General features: G+C 46.3%; 1 protein-coding gene across 1 annotated transcript in view; it reads right to left on the bottom strand.

Annotated features, from left to right (window-relative positions):
* Nucleotides 1–13,925, bottom strand: part of LOC147427663 (dynein-1-alpha heavy chain, flagellar inner arm I1 complex-like) — a 316,587-nt gene that overhangs the window by 151,883 nt on the left and 150,779 nt on the right. Inside the window, exon 32 of the mRNA XM_086496532.1 lies at nt 10,749–10,891. Within this exon, the coding sequence (XP_086352658.1) occupies nt 10,749–10,891 (143 nt within the window). The remainder of the gene's footprint in view (nt 1–10,748; nt 10,892–13,925) is intronic.

Consider the following 13,925-nt stretch of genomic DNA (forward strand, 5'->3'; position numbering starts at 1 on the left):
ATCGAAGCTTTATATGTATGTAAATGACTATAGTTGTCTTTGTCCATAGTTGCATCTAGCTTTATCAAGGACTTTCGAGCATCTTGACGTTCTTTATCAAACCACCTTTTGCATGATCTACCTTTGTTGACACCATGGACATGCTTTATTTTAAGCATTCTTTAGCACAAGAACAAATAAATTTCTTGAAAGCGTCTCCTTTAGTTTCCAATGGTGCATCATATTGAAGCTTTGTTATCCATAACTTTTGCTCAACCATTTCAATATACATTCGTGTCCGTTTGAAATCCATAGAAAGAGTTAACTTCTCTTCCCTTTAGCTAAGATTATCATGCTTAATTGTTTCTCCACATGTAAGGTCAATACAGAAGGTCCGATGGTCTGATTCCGGGGTCCATTGACCAAGCGTAAAACTCTTTATGTAATACATGACAACTTCCGAGAGTAGCATATAGTCAATCACACTATCCCCATTGTGTTTTCTACATGTAAATTTATCGGTTCCACTCTATAAAGATACACCATTGGCAATGAGTACCTGTGCTATTGTACATGTGTAAAAGTAACTTTTCATAGTGATCCGGCTCTTTCCCATCCATTGAAGTACGATCTTTTTTGTTTTTTCTCGAGAAAAAGATCCTTCCATTAGTTAATAAAACTGTCCATAGGGCTACAACCACCTCTACTAGAGAGGGCTACATCAACCATAAGGGGAGACCTCATTGAAAAAACAACATATGTGCAATGAGGGCTAAATCAAGAGATGAGAGGAGGAAAAATCCACACAGGTGGACGGTAGTGCCATTTGGGCTCACCCCGGACCATGGTGAAGAAAAGCCCAAGTCGCCATCGTCAGAGGAAAGTCTCTCTGTGCTCCTGCATGCGATCGGAGCTGCTCTGAAGTCTCTCGAATTGTCCCTTGAGAGTATGGATCAACTCCAACCAAAAATCTCGAGCAGTCTCAGCTGGTGGCACAAGGTGAGCCTCGAAGATGCGGAAGCAACGAGCCCGCCAAATGAACCAGAGTGTCAAGCCACATACGAACTCCCAGCACATCTCACTGCACCACTCCTGTGGGGTAAGCTCTGTAGTAGGTTGGAGTGTAGGTCGACCCCCCTGTGTCACTATCATCCTGCTGGTGGAGGATAGCTCAAACTACAGTGCAGGGACCGTAAGGGTGGACCAAGCAACTGCCCCCCAAGTGTACTGTTGCGTTGTGGAAAGAGCTGGCATCAGCCGAAGGACCCGAAGCCAAACTTGCTTGGCCATAGGGCAATCCCACAGACAGTGACACTGACTCTCCAAAGGATGGACACAAGCTGCGCATGTTACCGAAAGACCACTATGTACTAGCCAGCTCCTCACTGTTGTAGCTCGGTGTGCAACTAGCCACTGGAGCAAAGTGACTCGCCGCGGCTTCTTGGAGTCCCATAACCTCGCCCAAAAGGCTGACAAGGACTCAGCTCTGAGACCCTCCTCCCACGGATCCCTTTCTTTCAGTACACTGTTCAACTCGGACGTCAGATACTGGCAGTACGGAGACAGGCTCGTCCTGCTCTGCAGCACTTCATTGGCACTCCAAGAAAAAACTGGGGGTCAAACCATCCTCACCGGAACAACTACCTCGGGGAAGTGCTCTAAGGGCCTCATGGAGCTCCTCTAGATGAAGAGGCAGCTCAAGCCTTTGGTGCATCTCCTCAATCACAAGACAAGGCATCTATGCCCAAACCTGCTCTCTGCATGCATCATGACGCTCTAACTGAGGCTCTGCTGACAACACGCATATCCTTTGGCTTTGAAGCAACTGACGCGTCAGGTCTCCTCAACTCGCTGACATTGGTGTGCCCATGACGGGGTCCCACTGTCTCAAAGCGCCCGAGTCACTCTGTCACCCACCTTGGTCCACTGAGACGCATGTTGATGGAAAGCAAACTCATCGTTCCTCTCCTCTATGCTGGCAAGCTCCTGACGAGCATGCTGTAACTGCTCCTCCAACCAAGGACTGTGTGGGTGCTGCTACTGCATCCTCTGCAAGGAAGCAAAACCTTGTCGGAGATGCTGCTTCTCCTCCCTCGCTGCAGCTAGGCGAGCCGTAGACTCTTGGAGAAAGAAGCGACTAAGCTGAGCAAGTCCAGAGGCCACTCTGTCAGCAGGGGAGTCCTGCGTGTCCAAGCTTTTTGTCCAAAGAGCCACCACTCGCTCTCTAAGCTCCGAGTCTAACAAGATCCTCCCAGGGATGCGTAGCATTGTGCTCCCCCTCCTCTGCCTGTTTGTCATAGTGAGGATCACTGGTGCATGGTCCGAAAAAGATGTTCCAACCAAAATGCAAACTGACCCACCCAAGTCACAGAGGCGTAGAAGCGATCTATCCGAGATAGATTCACTCCTCCCACTTTGCGGTCCGAGCGAGAGAAGGCCAAGTTGGCTGGGGGACTCACAAAGCCGGAGTGTTGCCAAACATCTGAAACCCTCAAAGTCATACATAGTCTCTCCCAAGATGCCAACTCCGCCTCGTGCACAATAGCATGGCTATCTCCAATCCTGTCAGAGGGGTCCTCTAACATGTTGAAGTCACCCCCCATGCACCATTGCTCTGCATGCGGCAGAGACTCTACAATGCGAGACAAAAACTTTGCACGTGCACTTGCCACATTGGGCGCATAGATGTTTAGGAAGCCCAAGAGGCAGCCGTAAACCTGCATAGTAATCCACTGAACGTTGCCAGACACAATAATACCTCTACCCACAATGGTCTGCTGCCAAGAGTCTGCAATAGTCATACATACCCCTCCATGGATACCACCAGGTCCAAATGCAGTTGACCAAAATGTCTCATATCGACCAGGCAAAAGCTGACCGCATCACCGAATGCGGTTCTCACAAAGATGATGCTCCTGCAGTATAAGAAGATCAAACTCTCCGTCCACAAGGCATCGTTGAAGCTCTTGACGTAATTGGCCCCGTCGGCGCTGAAACTAGGGCCCACCTAATCCCTGCACGTTCCATGAGACAATCCTCATGGAGAACGAGAAAGAACCAATGCTGCAACAGCAGCTAACCGTGCTATCTTTAAGGCTGGCTTGGATGGGGAATAATCTGCATCCGAGCGTCCTCGAGATAGACGTGACTGCAAAGAATGTCTAGCCCAGGCCCAAGAAGAGCGTGCCAAACGCAGGACAACCTCCTCTGTCCAGGAGTCCTCATGTATGTATACATAGCATGGTGGGCTTTGCGTGTCAGCAAAGAAGTGTACCACGATGTGTCCGCATCTCTGCCGAGTCTGGAGGTGTCACTGAGAACTTTGCCAACGGCCACAAAGTCTATACCAGATCTATAACCCCCAGTTGTCCCGTGTGGTGACAGAACTCGAGGGCCTGTGCCTGCAGTGAATCCAACATTGAGTCCAGAGTCCACTCAGACTGGTCCCTGCCACATAAGGGAAAAAAGAAGCCACCCCCTATGTCCAAGGCCTCTATCCCTCTAGCTGCAAGGAACAATACATGAACTTTAAAACAAGCTGCCTCAAAGTCTGGTGAAGGGTCGCCGAGAAACCATGTGAAGTCGTAGGCGAAGAAGTCCCACCTACGACGAATGTCGAAGCTCGTCAGCCCACGAGGAACTGTTGCAAAGGGAGACGTCTTCACCCGAAGGGGGGTTCGCAAGAAAGGCTGTCCCTCTCTTGCCAAGCAACTCGTGGCAAAAGCGCTGCCAAGAGATCTCCTAGCAGTCGAGGAAGGTCCTGTCCCGTGGGTCGGCTGCGGGGAAGAAAGAGGAGAAGATGTGGAAGAAGGGGGGCTAGTGGGAGGGGATGGAGGAGGGGGGCGAAAGCGGCGGAAGGAAAGTGGGGAGGCGGAAGGAGGAGTGGGGAGGCGGGGAGGCGGAAGGAGGCGAGGGGAGAGGGACGGAGGAGGACTCGGGGGGGAGGAGAGGCTATCTAAGGCGAGGCTAAGGTGGAGGGTGGAGCTAGGACCTCATCTTGCTGAAGAGGGTCGAAACAGTTCTTGTGGGAAACCACTGTTGTTGGCCTGGAGCCTGCTGGCGACCACCTGGAGGGCCAGGCTAACGTGGTGGCCCCTGTCGACGCAAACCACGAACCTGCTGCCAACCCTCCTTTGCCTGAGCCCCCGGCTCAGAGGGTGAGTCTGCCTGAGTACCTTGTGACTCTGTCTGCTGCTCCTGGCCAGCCCTAGGAGGTTGGGGTTGAGCCTGAGGTGAAGGTCGGGGCCTCCTCCGTAGACAAGCCTTTGAAAAATGGCCCATCTGTCAACAAATGAAACACTGATTTGAGAGACCCGAATACTCCACGCTCTGGCGGAGCCAACCACCACTCACCCGAGGTAGTAGAATGACCTTTAAAAGGGTGTGGGTGTCCCGAACCAGAACACGTACTGTGGGAATGCCAGCTTCGTTGGCAGCTACAGAGGCTGCCGTACGAGGTGTTTTCAGGACGGTCCCAATCTCTGAGCCTATCGTGGGCAGGAGTGGAAGGTACTCCTTCCTCAGGCCGGGGCAGCAGACTGAGATGGGAAGGTCTGCCTCCTCGAGAAGAAGGTCGGTAGCTAGGTCGAAACCATGGTGCCACTGTCGAAAATGAGCTTGAACTGCTCAGATGGCCAGAGAGCTCATCGCAATGACCTTAGATGACATCTCGGGGGTCTCAAACTCTATCTGATAATAGCCACGTCCGAGAAGCTGAATGTCAAGAGGAACAGACATCTTTGATGCGTCATAGGATGGGTGACATAGAGCATCGAAAGGAGATTGTACCATAGGTTTGGTGAGAAAGGACTACCTAATGGTATTCTTGATGCGTCACATGGTGGGTGATGGGAGCATCGGAAAGAAAATATTCCATAGTCCGGAAGAAATTCCGAACTGAGTTAGAACTGTGTACAAGAAACGAGCAAGCACTTGAATGAAGATGGGTTCAAAGGAAACTTTGAGGAAAAACAAATGCTTTTCAAGAAAGCGGATTGCTTTCCGGGAAAGCAAATGCTTTTTCTTAAAGAGGTTTATGTTAGCATTGCATTTGTGCATGAGAACTGCATCCAAGGATGCCTGGTTTGTGAGTGTGTAAGCATTGTCTCAACTTATAAGTCTTTACTGAGTTCGAAGCAGGTTCAGACCATTTTTCCAAAGAGGCCGGCCGTCCACTTAATAAGTGGGCAACCACAAGTAAATAAAGCAGAAAATCCCAATGCCCCCTCTCTCTCTTTCTAGCTGAGTAAAAGTGATCCCTCACCCTCCTACTTGGGTGCCCCTCTTCTTGACCTATTCTCACTGAGAAGATTCCCTTGTTCCTAGCGACTGCCTAGAGCTATAAAAGTGAATCCCTCTCACTCTCAAGAGGAAGAAAAGGCAACGGTAGAGCTAAGGGGATGCTGCCGCAGATTTCAGTGACGAAGAGACGTTTCCGGTGATGCCCATGGCTGCCCCGAGTGTATTAGATGTCGCCAAGACCAAGTAGGCGAGTTCCATCGCAAAGAAGTACCTACAAGGAGTGTTTCCATCACGAAAAATCGCTGTTTTTCTCTGTTTTCAGCCCACAAATATTGTAGATGGGTCTGATTTACGAGAAGGAACCCAAGAACACACCAAGGTTCTATGTGTAGAGATCTCTTCCGGGAATTTCTTTTCAAGAACTAAGTCACGTTGGAGTGTTGAGACTTGGAAGGTACCATTTTACACGTTTTAATCTCTGAGTGTTTATTTGCATGAACACTTCCTCTTCGCTAGGGAGTCGCAAGGTGTGAGCCTTTGCAAGAGAAATACCACTTTGAGGAACTAGAGCCAGATCAGCTCAAGGGTTTTGTACCTGGGAGTAGATCCACGGATCTGAGAGTGGCAGACTCTCGAGTTGGGATCAGGAAGTTGAGATTCCCAAGGAAGGGCTTGCATCCAGGAAAGTAGAGTTGATGCTAAGATTTCTGCGGAAAGAGGACTTCGGAAACAAAGTCGGAAAATAGTTCACGGATTTGCCATGCCCTGAGTCAGGAAGGTGAGATCCAAAGGCAAGAACCTTGGTTCTCGAGATTCAGAATAAGGAATGGAAGTTCCTTGAAATAGGGTTTTTGCCCTGAGAACAGGAGGCAGAGGCTTTCGAGTACCATCGAGTTTGATTCTACAACGAACGTGGTAATGTTCAGTTCACATGCTTGTATAGACTTCTCCCCAGTAATAAAGATACGTTTACAAGGGGGGACCAACCCATCTTCTGGTCCCCATACTGTGTCGATCTTCTCACTCTTTCTACCTATTTCTCTCTATATTAATTGGCTTCAGCGAGATAAATTCTATTTATCCGAGTATATTTTTTATTTTTATGTGCTGCCGTTTGTGACACACACCCACCATCATTAACTTGACACTAGAAGAAGAGTAAAGGAGGCATGTTTGTGCCTTACATGTGAGGATTTCTCGCATGAATGACCAAGATAATTGTAACAAAGAGGTCAAAGAAGTCAAGTTTATTTTGGGGGTTACCGCGCCAATGCATACAAGGGCTTAGCGAGTGGATAGCAAGAAAAGTGAAAGCAAGGGGAAACTTCAAAGGAAAGAGCGCTTATCACGTGCTTCCCGAATCCCCTCCATGGAAGTGCAGGACTTTTGAAGAAAAGACCCATCCTTGAGAAGACTGGTAGTTTTGTTGGAGACGACCTCACACTCTCGCAGATTGCAGATATGAAGGAGGTAATGGCGAAGATTAGAGCCACAAGAGATTTCTTTTTACAGAGATGGGAGGGTGGTGATAGTGGAGCGATGCTTTACATGACGGTGCGAGACCTATGGGACCACATTAAGGGTAGCAGCCTGGAATTGTAATGGGTCACTTCGCCTTGATGTAGGGGCATTTGAGGACAGCTTTACTGGGAGAGACATTGCCTTCTACTCAGAGACACATCAAGCGCCAGGACAGCTTCTGCCACGTGTGACTGGTTACAAATGGGAGACAGCACGAAGAACATGAACTAGATCTGAGCACAGTGGTCAAAGGTTGGGTTGGGGGGGGGGGTTGTTCAGGGAGGAGCTACGTCCACTCTTACGCATTGTTCGTAGAGATGAGCAGGCTAGATACATGTGGGTGAGAGGGTAGAGACTGGTAGATACCTATATATTACTAAATTCTATTTTGCTCCCAGTACTTCATTCTATGCTATGTCTAGAGGATAGTCCCCTTTCTCGGTTTTAGATGATGATATATGGATATTTTCCAGAGAAGGAGATGTCATTTTTCTAGGGGACTTCAATGCCAGGATGGACCACTCCCAGACAATATTCTATGGCATTGCAGACGAAATGTTGAGAGAGCTAAATGTCGGTGGCATGGGACTGGCTAGATGTTCCCAAGATGAGGAACACACAAAGTATAGGATACTTGACAAATATGGGGACTACCCATGGGTTGGCTATACTGAATGGCCTAGAGAGATTCCCAGCAGTGGATGGTTTCACTTTTGTTGATGGTTTCACTTTTGTTTTATACATAGACATGGGACTAGTATAGTTAACTATGTCATGACTCAGCCCAGCTTTATAACTTCTATCCAAGACTTTACAATCGTCCCTAGGCCTATTGGTATAGTAGTGGACTATGCGCTCCTCACATTGACTATCTCCTTTTAGTTCGGCATAGCTTAGGAGGGACGAGTATCGACACCTTCTCGCTACACCTTCACTCCGAAGACTGACGGTGTTTACACAGATGGGATTTACAAACGATTGTGCATAGACGTTGCACGATGCAGCAAGAGAGGTATACCCACACAATCAGCTAGAGCATAGATGACGGTCTGGGAGCATGCCCCAAAACAATTGGTACAATGACAAGTGTAGAGAGATGAGAGTGAGACTTTAGAGGGAGGTACTCTCGAGGGTCACTACTTACAGACAGCCACGGACTACCTTCTAGTGCTTAGTGCGAGAAAGAAGAGGGCCTACCTTGCTCAGCTAGAGCGGGACTTGTACCAGCTATTTTTGAGTTAGGACTCGGGTGAGGCGTGGAGATTTTTTCATGCGCACTCCCCACTCCCAGCCATTACCTCCACTGAGACTTGGGGTGAGAATGCACCATCTCTCTACACAGTTCCAGGATAGCCACCTTTACCAGATCCTCCAGAGTCATGCCCACAAACAAGCCCTTTATTTACTGCCAAGATGGTAAGGAAATCTATTGACAAAATGAGGACTCGGCGTGCATATGATTATGATAGCCTGGTGGCAAAGCACTTTATATATGCCAGAGATATGCTTGCAGATCTTTGAGCAGTGATGATCAACCGTGCCACGTGTAAGGGTCTAATATATATACTTGGAATGTGTCCACTATTGTGCCTATCTTTAAGGAAGAAGATCCTATGGAGCCCGAAAACTATCATGATTGGACACACGTTGGCTAGGCTATATGCATCCATTCTTGAGCAGCAAGTGAGTAAATAGGCAGAGAGAGAGGGCATACTAGCACTAGGACAAGCGGGTTTCAAGAGGGGGTTTGTACTTAGGACCATATATTGACACTCATAGCTATTATTGAGGAGGACAGATCACATGGGAGGAGGATATATTGTAGCTTTGTGGTTTGCAAAGCTTTCAATACAATTCCAAGAGCCAGTTTATACACGGGAGTGTTAGGGCAGGTTCGCACTCTAGAAGGGACCTCTAAGTTGGTTCACTCCACTTTCGGGGTGAAACAAGGTTGCCCACTCTCCCCAACTCTTTTTGGCATGTATGTGGATGAGGTTTCAAGGAGGTGTCAAAAGGAGAAAAGCTGGCAAAGACATGGATTCGATTGTTGCTTTATGCTGATGACATTGTGTTGATTTCCAAGTCCTCACAAGGAATGAAGCGTCACTTGGATGCCTTGCACATTTTTACTCAAGATAGTAGCTTGTCTATGAACCTTGGCAAGAACAAGATCATGGTGTTTAACACCACAACCCAGTGGATCCGGAGGTCATCACCCACCCTTACCTATGGTCAAGAGACAGTGGAGTATATAGATCCATACACTCATCTTGGGGTGGTATTTAATGGCCCAGTGTTTTCCTTCAAGAGAGCAGCATAGACTAGACTGACTAGAACGTATGCAGCTTTGGGGAGACTTGAGAGGATGTGCTCACAGGTTCAGTTCCAAGAACATAGAGCGAATCTTTGGCCTTTTGATACTTTGGTGACCTCATCTATGCTTTCTAGAGTGCAGATATGGGGGCCTTCTGTATCCTGTAGCACTAAGGATGGAGATGTATGAAAAGGACGTTGGTTTCTATGATGCCTCGAAAGATAAGAGCCAAAGCGAGATTATTCGTGCGGAGCTAGCTGCCCCCCCATTGGTGGTAGAGGCACTTACTAGATCAATCTACTTCATACATAGTATCTAGGACCTCCACAAAGACAGATATGCCCGACTAGCATTGGAGTCATCCTGTCAGCTAGCGTCACAAGGAGATACATCTTATTGGTATGTATAGGTGACATCCTGGTAACACTTACATGGTTTTAGTATGGTAAAAAATTCCCCCTTATAGTACTCATTGGATGCACCTACCCTGTCTCTCACGCAGACAGAGACCACCACACTCATTAGACAAGACTTGATTGAATTAGACACCAGATTGACATGAATACAGCCAACACAAGAGTTGGGCATGAAGATGGCTTTCTACAGAGAGCATCTTCTCGAGCTCACGGAGGATGGTCAGATGTGCACATCTTTTATTTTAGTTGTTTAGTTTTGTTCCAAACATTTTATCAGATTCTCCAAAGATGTAACTTTTTGGGTCTCATAGGCTATTTTGGCCTTTTAAAGACGTTTAATATAACATTTCATTTCTCCCTCTCTCTCTAATCTGTTTTTCTCTCAGTCTTTCAAGCTCTCCATATCTCACCATCTCTTTGTATCTATTATGCTATATCTCTAAACATTTATGTCTCTCTTTTGCCAAAATTGGTAATTTACTTGTGCAAAATTCAACCCTTGTCTTTTGTGCAAAGTGTTATTGGCAGTAATAAGCATGTGGTGTATCAAAGGTGAGTTTCAACAACTTGCCTAAGTTAGACGCTCACGCAACTTGTTATTGCCCAAAGCCTTGCCCAAAGCCTAGAAGTATAGCTTGTCCAATTTTCCTTGCACTACCTCTCTTGCAACCCTCTTCCCCATATTACCTCTTGCCCAACATTAGTGACTTTGTAGCATGTCCACCACACAAATCAACTCCCATATCTACCCTAATGAGGATTGCCTAACCAACTCCTTGACTATTCCTTATCCTCTATCCATCTAACCAAAAAGGTTTCTACCTCTCACTAAAATTACTCTTCTAGACTATCTATAGCTCAAACCCAAGATGTTCACGCTTTACCCCTCAAACCATGAACTTTAACCACATCTCGCAACCAATTTTGTTAAGACTACTATTCTATAAAACATAACATGGAACTGAGCCGCAAGCAAGGACACATAGCATGGACGGATTTTCCTTGTATAGGATCAAGAGTTGGTCCATTGCGACCTTAGTGCTGAACAACATAGATAGGCATGGAGTAAAGAGATGCAAAATCCTTCCTTCCTATATTGCACAGCTTTAAACAAGCCGAGCTCTTGAAGAATCCAGAATGCTCCTAAAATCCAATATGCTTTGGTGCATGTTGCTTGTATTTTGGATATTTACGCTCTACAGATTCATGTAGCCCACCATGCTCTTAATTAGGTACAAAATTTATTGACTGTTGTTCACCTCACTTGAAATGCTTACCTGATGACAGTTGCAAACTTATGAAGTTCCATGCGAAACAGATTTGCAAGTGTAAACGACTTTGGGTCCATGTCAAAGCTTTTCCCTGTTTCTTTCATCAATTTATCCCAATGTCGTGGCCGCAAAGCCTCACTTTTTAAATCCTGAAAGTCAAATTCCTCATTCAAATAATGCATCTAAATTACTATACTGAACAGATCTCTCTGTCCTCTAAAATTTACTAGAAAAATCCATTTATCATCTGCACAACAAACACATAAAAACTAGAATAATAAGGACACTTTGAAACAGATGATATCCTCTTTAATTTTGTTTTTAAATTTCTTACTTGCAGACACCGTTCAAGCCATAAAAGTGCACAAAGAGTACAAGGCTTCTAAACTGAAAGGGTGTGCGCATTGACTGCTATAAAAAATAAAAATATCCTAAATGCAACCAACAAGCTTAAAAAACTTTGTTGCCCATCCAACAGGAGTGCCATTCTCTTTGTTCTTTTGACTTTTTAAAGCAACCTAGCTAAAGCAAATACAAATGTGCTTTAATCCAGGATAACCCTGCTTGTACAAGGGTACCCTCTTGTTTGTACAACAACTTCTGATGACGAACACCTTTCCAACTAAGGCCCAAAGTCTCAAGTCCAACCCCACCGAAAGACCGCAGTAAAGCATTGAACCACAAGAAACTGTACCATGACCCTAGTACAGGATCCCAAGGGCAACCCACTGTAGCTGGATACAAAAGAGCACAATACACACATTTGTCGTACAGATGCTAGTCATGTTTGGCACTACTCGTGGTCACATGTGGTAGCCATAACTAGAACTGCTAGTTGGAAAAATTAGCAGTGTCTAGGTCTGCCTAAGCATGCCCCATAATAGTCAAAGGAAAAGAATACTCAAGGTGAACCCTTTTGTTTTTTTCCTTCTATTAATAAGTTAAATGCCCAAACAGCTATAAGCATATCCTTAGTCAAGGTAAGGGGAAGTAAGAAGCTCTCTCAATGTACAAAAAACAGCTCAAACAATTGTAACACACAATGCAGGCGGGAAACCCACACCAGTGACCTGCATTGCCAGAAAAGTTACCCCAGTCTGTTGAGAAGAAAGGAACAGCCTGCTGCCATCATTGCCTGGCAGTTTGAGATGCCTTGTGGTCAATTGTACTGGCTTGAACCATAGCTCTCAGATGGCCTCATCAAGAGGAGCCAAAAGCCTCTCAAATAACAAAGCATCAGGCCCTCCATATGAACCATATGGTGAGGTTCCTAGTGGGCTCCCACCAGCACCTATTGCCCCTTGATCTAAGGAAACTCAAAGTCCAAGGAGGGACATAGAACAGAAAAATAATCAACCTCGAAAAGAATGGACAGAAAGAGCTGACCATCTTGCCACACCCAAGTGAAGATCTGGCAAGAAGAAAAGCAGGAATGTAGTGTGGGATAGTCTTTACTAAATGGCCGCATCCAACATATGTGGAGGAACAACCAGTATATGCTAACGGCCAAGGCTGTGATGGCCAAGCTTCCTCAACAGCGTAGAGACTTCATGGTTCTCAAGTGGGTTGAGAAAGCTCCTAAGGCTATACAATATAAAAGGTAAGGGTTTCTTGCAGCTGGGGTCCACATCGGAAAACTTTGTCACCATTGCCACCAAAATTGAAGCTGCCACCCTTTTCTTAACCAAGTTAGTAAGGAGCATTTCAGTTCTTATCCTCTTAGAGAAGCTGTATCACCCTTTGATCTTACTTATAGAGGAGCTAGAGGCATTGAAGTTGCAACAAGCACACCACCGACAGTGCACCTCTCTCTTTTCTACCAGGAGTGACAATCCTCTCAAGTTGATTCCTAAGCACGGCTTTAGAAAAAAGTAGAAGAGCTTTGGGATCTTCAGCCCTATGTCTGGTGCAATATATGTCATACCTCTCCCCATCCTCCACAAGTGTTTCCATAGAGGCATATTGTCACTTCTGTGAAAAGAGTGGCTATGAAGACAGAAATCGTTATTATTTCAAGGGTCTGTGTCAAATACAACTAGTTCAGTCTACAATACCACCCACCTCTCATCTGGCTGCCCTTTATTGTCCCCTTATCCACATGCCTCCTCTGTTGGCTACTCCACCATCTGTCAACCGTTTCAGCTCCTACATCTCTCTAAGCAGCCAACCCCAATCTGAGCCCTAGAAACTAAAATTCCCAGCCTCTTTGACCCCCTAGCCATCACTTTGATCGCCCAGTTCAGTGCTACAGATGCACAGAATATAATCACTACCAGGATAATGAACCCTTCTTGAGGGCTCCCCTCTATGTTGTCACCATCCTGACTCTCAGGATCACTTTATCTGGGGCTGCCCCAAATAGCAAACATCTTTTGACACCAAAAGCCAAGGGGTCTCTCCACCAAATCTCAACAGGCTATCCTCAGCCTCAGCCTCAACTTCACTAACCCTATACCTTTCAACTAGTTAACCTCTCTACCCTCCCAAGAGGTACCCTCACCTCCTCTTAGACCAAAGGTAGCTCCATCATGAAAGGCCATTCCTTCCTTCTCAACCGCAAAAACCAATGATGCTTTCATTAATGTGTTTCAAGACCTTCGGCACATAGAAGCGGGAGTTTACACCTCATCCGCCACCAAATCTGCAAGCCCAATTGTGACTACAAAGAAGATACCCCAAGGGTTGGTCTAAGTGGGGGATACACTCCCCTACAATTCGTGGAGTTGTACATGATAGCTTACCCGTCTACTCCTCTCAAAGATTACAAAAATCTCAATCCTTAGCAATCAGTTTACAGGGATTGTAGCTGATGGAGGCTCTCGATTTAATTTGTTTCCTGACTTCACTAACTTGTTTTCTATCTGATGACAGCTAGACCTCCTCCCTTTACAGTCACCTTAGCCGATCGACTTACAACGTTCCCCATTGGGCATAGTGTAGCATGTTCCCAATAGGTTCAATATTCCACTTTCCAACTTGATTTTGTTGTAGTTAGTATCCAATTGTACTGAAGTAGGCCTGCAGGAGGAACTACATATCCTTGTACCAAGAAAAGTGTGTCATGCTCTCTACTGTGGGTGCTCCTCTGTGCAATATGCAAGAAACCTCACTCCAACAAAAACACTATAGAGCAAGCAAACTCAAAAGACAAAAAACAGCAGCATCATAACTCAATGGAACTCG

This window comes from Adiantum capillus-veneris, chromosome 23 (assembly GCF_014529385.1).
Source record: "Adiantum capillus-veneris isolate H3 chromosome 23, ASM1452938v2, whole genome shotgun sequence".
Lineage (NCBI taxonomy): Eukaryota > Viridiplantae > Streptophyta > Polypodiopsida > Polypodiales > Pteridaceae > Adiantum > Adiantum capillus-veneris.